Genomic DNA, 11,148 nt, shown 5'->3' with positions numbered 1-11,148 from the left:
ATCTAAGAGTGAAATAGGGGTTACCTGGCTTTAAAGTAAACTAGGGGTAAACACTTAGTAATCTGGGATTCCATACTCCTTCAATATTCCCATACTCCTATTAGGGTCCTTATTTATCATATAGGTAGATTTATTCTTAGCTACATTTTGGAAAGGTATTTTGTATTCATGTTCTTGCCTTGCTTTCTCGCAACACCTCTAGTAATGTTCCTCTTGTTTGATGTTTTTTTAAATAGAAGGGATGGAGTGTCTTGACGACTACATAAGTCACTTTGGGTGGTCAGAGGTTGATTCAGATGATGGTTCGAGCAGCTATGAAACAAGCGACCATGAAAGTGATGACTCAAGCTCCTATGAAACAAGCGACCATGAAAGCGATGACTCAAGCTCCTATGAAACAAGTGACCCTAAAAGAGATGAAGATCGACCTCAAGTCACCATTACAAGCTTAGAACAGCTAAGAAAACAAAGAATCTTCTCTCCCCTTAATCCACATCAATATGTTTCTCCCACATTACATTTTTTCGATCAACAAAGTTATGACTTGATGAAGGTGTGGATCCAAAAAAGCAACTCAATAACCTTGGAGGCTTTGAAGTTATGTGACACTAGAGGCATGCTTGATTTAAAGAGACACTAGAGGCATGCTTGATTTAAAGAGATAAAAAAAATGAAAGACAACTTGTGCCTCGAGCAAAATGAAGATGGTTCTTATTATCATTACTTAAGTTCACCGCACCAAAATTGAAGATCTCCTACATAGAGGAGTGGGAAAGCATTGTGCAAGAATGTCACACAATGGGAGATGGAACATGTCATCTAGGGATAAATGATACTCTTTAAAATATTAAGTCCACATGGTGTGTGGACATTAAAAGGCAGGGAATTCCTATCGCATATGTGAAAGGACCTTCTCAATGTTTGTGGATGTGCAAGATTGACCAAAAGTCCTAAAGTATCTCAACCACTTCCCAAAAACGACAGTACTCTACTTCTTAACCGTGAAAGGAGTTTAAATGTGTGTCAATTGTTTTGGATTGATTGTTTCTTAACATGTGGTTTTGCTGTTCTAGTTGTCTCGGGGCACTTTAATATCCATGGATCGTTAAAGAACCACACCGCAAGACTACAAGAAGGCGAGAAAATATTACAACGATATAAGAATGATCCATCTTCTTTGCAGATTATAAATGCCGTGAGATTATTGTTCAAGATCCAAAGTGTTTCTACTCTAAGTCATTGGTAATCATAGAGAAGCACTTTCCACACTTGCTTTCCATTCTTCCAATTGTGGATAATGCACATGGCAAGGACATACAGGACACAAATGCAAATCATGTACAAGATGTTGAAAGTGCTATGGAGAACAATGTAGCAACCTCAAGTTGAAGTGTGGATAATAGTAAAGTCATGGGTTGTGTCAACGAAGTGAGAGACATCCTTTCCAAGATTGAAGGAGAACTAGAGCACACTGGTTCTTCTCAAAAAAATTCCTTCATGCATCAACTCAACACTTACAAGGAAATTCTAATGAGAATTCTTGCACCCAAAGTGAAAGAAATGCCTATGAGAGGAAGCATTTGCCAAATACAAGCAAATGTGACTTAAAAAAGGCTTGGAAAGAAGCTAAAGTTGTGTGCTACATCGGAAGAGCAAATAAAGATAGGGTCTTCCCAACCCACAAAGAGAGCTTCTGTAAACTGGTGTATTACGAAGGAAGCATCAACGTGGCAGATATTGCGTCAGATTTTAGGAGAAACCACGGATTTGGTGTCCACATTGTTGTACCAAAACTTTTATGGTAGACCCTAGGGTTACCATCACGACCACCACATGCCATGAACTATTGCCCCTAGAGCAAGGCATGCTGCAATTGGTGTAGAGGGATTTCTACTTAATAAGCATGTGAAAATATGCGATAACGCAACTAATATATCATGCAGAATTTCAGCATGCAAGTATGGGGAATCCCCAAATGATGAGAGGTGCTTCACACTAGTTCAAGAAGATGGTGGAGTCCTTTGTAATGTTTTTACATCCGAATGGAGGCTTGTACTCTTGTAATGGTTTTTTTGCAATGGCACTCTTAAGGTGAATTGATTGTGATTCTCTCTCTCTCTCTCTCTCTCTCTCTCTCTCTTTCCTAGAGCTGAAGTGATTGTCATTCATACTCTCTATCCCCCCCATGAAGCCTACTTCTCGATCAGTGTATATTCCCAGGCTTACCCTAGTTCACTTCTAGTTTACCCTTAGTTCACTTATGGGTTTATCTACCCCACTATCCCCCCTTCAAGCCTACCTTTCGGTCAGTGTATATTCCTAGGCTTACCTTAGTTCACGTCTAGTTTACCCATAGTTCACCCTTAGTTCACTTCTGGGTTTATCTACCCCTCTATCCCCCCACCAAGCATACCTTTCGGTCAGTGTATATTCCCAGGCTTACCCTAGTTCACCCTTAGATCACTTCTAGGTTTATCTACCCCTCCCTTCAAGCCTACCTTTCGGTTAGTGTATATTCCTAGGCTTAACTTAGTTCACCTTTAGTTCACTTCTAGGTTACCCTTAGTTCACTTCTAGGTTTATCAAAACACATACATACATTAGACGAAAATGATACATAGCCATAACTTAGCTCACTCTTAGTTCACTTCTAGTTTAGTGTATATTCCTAGGCTTAACTTAGTTCACTTCTAGTTTACCCTTAGTTCACTTCTAGGTTTATCAAAACACATACATACATTAGACGAAAATGATACATAGCCATAACTTAGCTCACTCTTAGTTCACAATAGTTCCTTCTTAGTTCACTTCTAGTTTTAGAGCCATCCATCAATACATAGGAAAGGGTGGATTTGCATCCATTCATCCAAAATGTTCAATACATAGGAAAGGGTGGAGTTGCATCCATACATCTAAAAAGTTCACTACATAGGAAAGGGTGGATTTGCATCGGTACATCTAAAATGTTCACTACATAGGAAATGTGAGCACATCCCAAATGTGAGATTCACTTTTTCTCCACTTCCAAGGCACTCCTAGTCCAACCGATAAGTCCGTCCTTCAACCCTAGCACATCCTCATGCTTGAACCACGTCTTTGTTAGTTGTACACAATAAAGGAGAACTTAATGTAAGATCTCATGACATGAAGACCTTTCATTTCAACATGCATTTTCAACAAAAAAGGAGTAGATCTTTCATTTCAACTCACCCAACTCTTCCTTTTCTAATTCTAGAGTGATTTTAATGGCAGTTTCCTCAGCATACCTTCTTTGTTTTTCTTTCTTTGTGGGTTCTAGTAAAGGACCATGTTCATCTCTTGTACAATGGTTTTTCTACAACATTAGAGAGATCAACTATTTGAAGAATGTCATGACGACCAAGAAAGATTATGTTTGAGAAGAAGGCTATAGCATTTACATACTAGAGTGTGAGATTGATTATCAACATTATCTTTACTATCTTCCATCACTTGGACTTCTTGTGATTGCTCCCTCTCTATGGCACGATGCTTCTAAACAAAGAGCAAATTATGGGGAAAAAAAGTAACTCTGACATAATAGAAATAAGATAAAATGAAGTTTGTGGAGTTTCACTTACATGTGCATCGTAACCTTCATCAATCCTTCGTTGAATGTCTCGAATACGCTCCTCTGACATAATAGAAATAAGATAAAATGAAGTTTGTGGAGTTTCACTTACATGTGCATCGTAACCTTCATCAATCCTTCGTTGAATGTCTCGAATACGCTCCTCTTTTGTCTCCATATATGTATCCAAAGCTCTCATTACTCCCTTTCGAGAAAGACATCATGAGGCCCCTTTGCTTGCTTTTCGACATCTGTCATAGCATCCCACTCCTTGCATTTCGCTTTCTTTTTGCTCTCTTTCAAATTTATTCTTGTTTCTCTTGAACTTATATTCCACATTTGTGAAGCGAGCTCGAGTTTGCTTCTTGTACCTCGATGATCTTGAAGCACTATGCATGAGCAAACCCGGGGGTCAACTCACTTTTTGAAATGGAATGCTGTGCACAATGTGATGGACCTCATTAAGGTGGTCCATCATGTCTATCCTCTTCTCATAGCAAATGTTTTTAGCCCGACAATCATCACTGGCTAAACATCGCCTAGTTACTCTATCGTATGCAAGCTTGACATCTTCATACGGAATCACATCCGCCATAGGTGCACTTTGAGAGAATTGAAGCCAAAAAAATCAAGGAATTTTACGAGTGGCCTAATGATTCCACGATTTCCATGTGAAAATTATACGAGAGAGAGAGAGAGAGAGAGAGAGAGAGAGAGAGAGAGAGAGAGAGAGAGAGAGAGAGAGAGAGAGAGAGAGAGAGAGAGAGTCTAAAAAAGGATTTGAATTCACACAATTCGCATAATGAGATTAGCGCTAAATAGTGTGATGGATTCAACATCAATCCATAATTTGTTGATGTATTTGTGCTCGATTTGTTGATGGGGTTTTTTTTTCCAATGCAATACCATTTCATGATAGTGGGGTGTTTTCTTTGTACACAAATTTTTGATGGGTTTCGATTTTTGTTGCTTTTGGATGGGTTTCTGTTTGGTTTGTTCTAAATAATCAATCTCACACTCTGGTATATAAATGATTAAAACTAAAATTATTAAAATGAGAATCATTTACATTAAGTAATCATTAAGTAGAAAAAGTTGTTTTAATCATTAACTTAATGATTAAGTAGAAAAAGTTAATGATTAAAATAGCTTTTTCTACTTAATGATTAAAATAGGAATCTACTTAATCGATTTTTTCTGCTTACTTTTTCTACTTAATGATTAAAACAGGAATCTACTTAATCGATTTTTTCTGCTTAATGATTAACACTTAATGATTAACACTTAATCATTAACTTTTTCTACTTAATCACATTAACGCTTACCCGAGAATCGACTTTTTCTACTTAATGATTAAAATGGGAATCTACTTAATTGATTTTTTCTACTTAATGATTAAAATGGCACCAACCTGAGAATCGGCACCAACCGTCTACGTTCCTCTTAAATCGGCACCAACCGTCTGTATTCCTCTTGTGCTTATTCTTTGCGCTGAGGTAGAGCCGGTAGAGACGGGGAGTTCTCTGCGCTTGGACCAAGGTATGCTTAAGCTTATAAAAAGTCTCTTCACACTCCCTAGTTCACATAAATTCCACCAATGGATCGCGCAAGTGAACAGGAACTGCTGGAAGCTTTGCCTTCCTACATTCAATGGGCTAGGAACTGCTGGAGCTCTGCGCTTCCTACGTTCTCAGGGCTAGGAACTACTGGGAGCTCTGCGCCTCCTACGTTCTCAGGGCTAGCAAGAACACAAGTCGCAGGACTAACTGTGTAGAGGCTAGGCTTGGCGAGTGTTGAACTAGGGGTAAACTGCATTCTTTTTTTTTTCAAAAAAAGACTAAATTCCATGTGGCAGCTTTGCGCAACAATTGATCACATTAAATAAGCTTAGCTGCACCTCAGCACGCTCATGCATACAGGGATTCTTCAAATCACGCCTCCGTTTATTCTTCAAAGATTCTGCATATTATTCTCAGGCTGATCTAACGGTAGAGGCTCACAAGAGAACCCCGCCCGTTGATCCATCTCTTGCCAGATGGTGTGTCCAATAGTCTTGAGGCTGGGCTTCATTGCCCGTACAGCGCCACTTCCATCCGCCCATAGACCCAAACTACTTTTGTTTGCCTTCTCCCGGCTAATTAATCGAATGCCAGTTTGCCATGGCGGGAATTCTGTCGCGGACTGGAAGTGGAAGCGGGCCTCCTCCTCGAACGATGAAGCCTTCGCAAGAACTGCTCGACGATTTGTGCAGGCAAGCGGCCTTCTTTCCTTTCTTTAGAGTTCACGTTTTTTCTCTCAAGGTGAAAATGCATACATGGGAGTTCACTCATCTTTATCTTCCTGTATGTACGACCGGTTTATGATCATTATGGGTTTATTATCTTCCATATATGCACAAATATGCTACGATCAGGGGTTTCCTGTTCATCACGATTAGGGTTGGCGATTATTTAGCGCACAAACTTGATCCAGAATTCGACCTCTTGCAGTCGATTTGTTCTTAACGCACCTGACGAAGAGCTGCAGTCCTTTGAAAGGATCCTGTTTCTCATCGAGCAAGCCCATTGGTTCTACGAGGACAATACCAGAGAGCAGTACCCGTCGCTGAAATCATTGACCCTTAGAGAATTCACATCATTGAGTATCCTCGCCCTTTTTTCATCCGAATGTCTTCTCATCTCATTGTCAAAGGCATTGGAATATTTCCTTGATTCTCTTGATAGTGTTTCAGAGCTGTGCAGCACTTCGCCCTTACATTGCACACATCGACGGCATCTACAAAGATTTTACTTCGTACAAAGTCAGAGTTCCTGTTACTGGTGCTATCATTCTTGATGGATCTTATGAGAAGGTAAGTTGGTGAAGGTGAAGTTGATTTGCTTTTAAAATGCCCGCTGGCCTATTTTCTTCAAACATTGATCTGACATGAACTCTCTGAAAACATTGCAGTAGTTTTTTGATTTTGGACTTTTAATTATGGTTCACATCTTTTGATGCTTGTCCAAAACCATCCATCTTACAAGTTCTTACGTTGGTGAATTTTCAAGTTCTAGGCTTTCTAGGGGTTTGTAAAGCATCAGGTTTATCACGGGGTTAGGTAATATGAATGCCTGAAGTATGACAACTTTATGTCGTAAAATTGTACAAGAAGGTTAGCTCCTTTGAACATTAGGGGATAACACTTTTAAGTTGAAGACTAGGCAAAATGGCACATGGTTGTTCATGACATTGAGCCAAACAAACGTGTAGTGGTTAAGGTTAGCTTTTTTGAGTTACAATGACCAATTATATGCTTGTACATGATGATCATTGTAGTGTTTTGGGTGGTGATGAGAGGTCGGAAAGAAAACGGGACAAGTAGTCCAAGAGAGTGTCAATACATAGAGAATGCACACATGGCGGCATGAGGATACATACCACCATTTGCAAGCAGTAAAAGTGTTAGCTAGTATGAAGCAAGCTGCCGATGGAAGACTAGAACCTTGGGCCAAGCTGGGCCAGTTAGGGGCTCAGTGGTGCATATGCACAGGGATTCAGGCAAGTATAAGTGTGTGGATGAACTGGTTCATACATGGGTGCCCGATATCCAATGGTATATTTAGGAGGGGTGGAACATTCTTCTTATGACAATACTAGTGTTTCTATCAAATTTTTTAATCCTCTCTCTCAACAATGCTTTTTCATGAAGCTTTCTTCTTCCCCATGGTGAAGCTCCGGCCTAGCGGTTGGGGCTTGACATTCGGTATTAGAGCAGGTTAATCAAGTTGGGGTGAATAGCTCATAAATCTTTTGCATGACCTAGGTGAGCTTCAATTTTTGGACTACTGCAAATCGTTTTCTGCATATGGTTGTGGGCAACGTCTTGGAGAAGCAAGAGCTTTTTGGATGCTTTTGTTTTATGGTTGACGTCTTGCATGCATTAGCTTGCCTGCGGCGGATGAGGACGGTTTGCAAGAGATCTCGAATCTAGCCATAGACAAGTCTGCGCCAAAGCGTCACAAGGTCAATAATCATTGTTATCCCATACACCAGGGCACAACCACAGGGTCCTTGACATTCGATCATAGACGTGGAAGTTCACAAACTCAAAGGTTGCCTCAGTGTACACAAGGTACATAATTACAATCGGCCAAATGAGAGGTTGTGTAATGAATCCAAGTGGTCCAGGTCTCAACTACACTGACCAGATATCCTAGGAGAATATCCACCCTAGCAAATACCAAGCTCAATACACCCGAGAAAATCCATTATCTCGATGTCGAATATAGGTAAGAACTAGCACCGCAATGCTTCCTACGGCTAGTTATTCATGAAAGAATGGGATATCCCAACCAAGAGATGTAGAAGTATCAAGAGATCTTACATGCGATAGGCCTGGCATCCCATACCACTAGGACAAACCTCATGTAAGAATTCCGAAAAGCTCACAATCAAAGCAGAGACAACCAAACCTCTCCAAAGATTGGGCCTTCATACAACCGGACCCCTTTTTTGGACACCATTGTCAAACCTCCAAGTAAGTGTCAAGCTATCCTGCCAACCTACAAATCATACAAATCCTGGAATGGATAACACCACCACCTACGCGACCACAACCAAAATCACCACAACCCCAACGTAAGCTATCAAGGTTATGAATTTGCCGTGAGTCAGCCAAGCCTCAACAGCGACGTCCTTGTGTCCCATACCACCAAACCGCTTGCCTGCCTATAGCTACTCCTGGCCTAGAGGTCCTTCACCTAAGTGGAGCTCCTCCACTACGAGGTATCCCTCATCATATCTAAAAGTGAGCCTAAGTCACTGTTTTATAGCCTAGCCAGTATATATCTAGCATTCAGCCCTTTATGGGCTTCTTGCTTTTAGCTGGCTCTAGGTTAATTCAGACCTCATCCTTGCTAGCCAATCTGGAGGGATGGCTAAGTTGATTTGGAGGATAAGCTTACATCCTCTGTCTGGAGGATAGAAAGAGGACGCTGTCTGAAGTAGGACAAGCCAGCAAAGCTCTAAGCTGGGCCCCATCATATTTGGCCCCACGGAATGTGAGTACAGGCTCCAAGCTGGTGTCTGCTCACAAGGCGGAAAAATGAATCCAGATCGTGGGCTGCCAAGAACGTTGCTCATTGGTGGAGGGAGGAGCTTGGAACAGGCCAGCCGGAGGAAGACCCAAGCACGCAGGAGGCTGGCTGCAAATTTGTCCTTGAAGGAGGAACCGAATTCGCATGTGCATGCCTCCATGAAGATCCACCTAGGGCTTGAGAGCTAAGGGCCATAAATAATGGGCGTGCGCAATGAGATGTTGGCGAGGAGGAATTCTTGTCACCACTCCCCGCCTGGGAGAAGGCCGCGGAGACCATTGGATCAATGAGCCCCAAGCCCGCTTTGTGTCAGGGCTGAATGACGACTCCATGCAACCTTGGCGCGGGCAGCCATACCATCACCCCCTCCCCAAAGAAAGTTCATGGTAAGCTGTTGGACCTGGCCTATACCACATGATAGGCAGCAAGAGAACATGCTTGGCGACCACCCTCTAGCGGAGGGTAGATTGCATGCACCACCACAAGGAGCCCAACGGCCATAATCGTCAAAACATCCCGCCATAATGGAAATGGAAACCCTCAATGTGGTTTGAGAATGGCAAAATATGAAAACGGAGGTGGATCCCACGGTCCACCACCATGTCATAAGGGTAGTTGTATTGGAAACGCTTACATGCACAAGTAGGATTTGTGCAAGATTACAACATGAGAAACAGTGCACTACAATGGCAATGACACAACTGCACTTGGGATGGCGCTTACAATCTTTCCATTGACAAGTAGCTAGGACATAGCTGAAAGTGCAAACTTAATAATATAGCCTTTCCCGACTTGCCAACCAATCCTTCCAATGTTATCAACAGGGTTGGAAAAGGTTGGGTGGCAAGTTGGGATGCTAGCAAGGCGACCCTGTTGGCGGCAAATACGGCACTGATCTGCTCTGTGCCAGCAATCTCCATCCTCTGTAAAAAAATGTGCGCCATCCAGTCTTTGTAACAAGATGTAACCATCAGTGATGGATGGGTCAGGAACAAGAACAAAAACTTGGGGTACTCCATCAGAAGTGGCAATAACCAGCTACGGAAGCATATGAAGGTAATTCTGGAAGGACATGTACTTCCAAGACCTAATCAAATGCAGCTCCTATGGAAACGAACAACTTCCCAAAAACCCGTGGAAGAGCAGGAAATTTGACAAAAATCGGAGTAAGGTGCTGATCCTCTGCCACCAGATCAAAGTCCAACCAGTAACTCAAAGAAGAATAATTTCCATGGGCCAAGGGGAAATGGGCCGGCGGCAAGTGCCTGCTGAGATGTGGCTTCCGGGGAGTCCCACCCCCCTGGAAAAGAGATTCTTCTATTAGTTATATGAAAAACCAGCTAGTAGGCTGAAATACAAGCACAAATCCTCTAAAAAAGAACAAAGCTCAGGGAAGGATAGTCCCCTCCATGGCTAGCCGCTCTCAGAGGGAACTACCTCATTTTGGGGGGGGGGGGGGGCTGGGCTGTAGCGCCAAGTGGGCCATGTGCGCAAGGTGGCCTCTCGAACCTCCCTGTAACTTCCCCGATTGGCCGTAGAGGGTATGTATGATATTTGTGCATATGGCACGGATGCACTCTGCTGGGGGAGGGGGGGTGTGGGGGGGAGGGTGCCCTCAACGGTCTGCTGCATCGTGCCTGCCAAATGTGCCATGCTGCTGATGATCTCCCATCTCTGACAAGTGCTAGGGGACCAGGCCTCTACTAAAGGGTCAAGGGTGGGGATAGACTCTTGTTAGAAGTCATCTCCTGTCGATTTTTATACACCAGGGCCTTTGTTGTGGGTGTGCCCGCCCTTATGAGGCGTTTTCTCATTTTTCCCCACTCTCCATATTCTTCCCCATTTTTTCCCTATTTTTCTGTGGCATGGGAGGCAGTCTAGTAGTGGCAGGAGGACCTTGAACCTGGCTGACTGCATCTGTGGATATTCTGGAAGTGGCCGACTGCACTGCATGAGTCGTGGGACTTCTCTGATGCTGGCCGACCCACTCTGCTGCTGGCCGACTGTGATTTTTCAGTCGTGGAGGTTTCTTGTGTCCAGTCGGCTGCCCTACAGCAGGCCAATTGCTGATGGGAGGCCATATAAATAGGCCCCCAGCCCCTTGTCATTTTTTGGTATCATACGCGGGATCTTCTTGTGTATATAGAGCAGAGTTACACGCCTCTCTCTCTCTCTCTCTCTCTCTTGTGCTGTGATTTTCTGCACTGTGTTTTGCTCGTGTTCCCAGATCTGGTCATCATCTCCGCTGTGTATTCTGACATGGTATTAGAGCCTAGGCTCTAGATAGTTCTTGGGATTTGTGTGAGCAAGAGGGGGACTGCTGTGTTGCTGATTGGTGGATTGTACGTGACTGTTCGGGAAGAGGAGAAGCAAGAGGATGGCGGGCTGATTTGCTGGACAGCCACTTGCAAGTGTTAGTTCTTCTTTGTTCCCATTGACCCACCCTTTTTTGAGTACATCCCCGCAATGGCAGATCTGTTTGAG

The 11,148-nt window shown here is 42.9% G+C and overlaps 1 protein-coding gene across 4 annotated transcripts in view; it reads left to right on the top strand.

Moving 5' to 3' along the window:
* Positions 1-5,455: 5,455 nt before the first annotated feature.
* Positions 5,456-11,148, top strand: part of DCP2 (decapping 2) — a 47,337-nt gene continuing 41,644 nt past the window's right edge. For 3 of the 4 annotated variants that reach the window (XM_086773039.1, XM_086773040.1, XM_086773041.1), the window contains exons 1-3: positions 5,465-5,840; positions 6,079-6,230; positions 6,313-6,440. In XM_086773039.1, the coding sequence (XP_086629165.1) occupies positions 5,749-5,840; positions 6,079-6,230; positions 6,313-6,440 (372 nt within the window). In that variant the 5' untranslated portion in view covers positions 5,465-5,748. Of the gene's footprint in view, positions 5,841-6,078; positions 6,231-6,312; positions 6,441-11,148 lie in introns of all 4 variants that reach the window. The other variant, XM_086773038.1, reaches the window with a different exon arrangement.

The sequence above is a fragment of the Cibotium barometz genome, chromosome 33 (assembly GCF_041138505.1).
Source record: "Cibotium barometz isolate CiBa-2024 chromosome 33, ASM4113850v1, whole genome shotgun sequence".
Classification (NCBI taxonomy): domain Eukaryota; kingdom Viridiplantae; phylum Streptophyta; class Polypodiopsida; order Cyatheales; family Cibotiaceae; genus Cibotium; species Cibotium barometz.
This window is presented reverse-complemented; position numbering and strand designations above follow the sequence as displayed.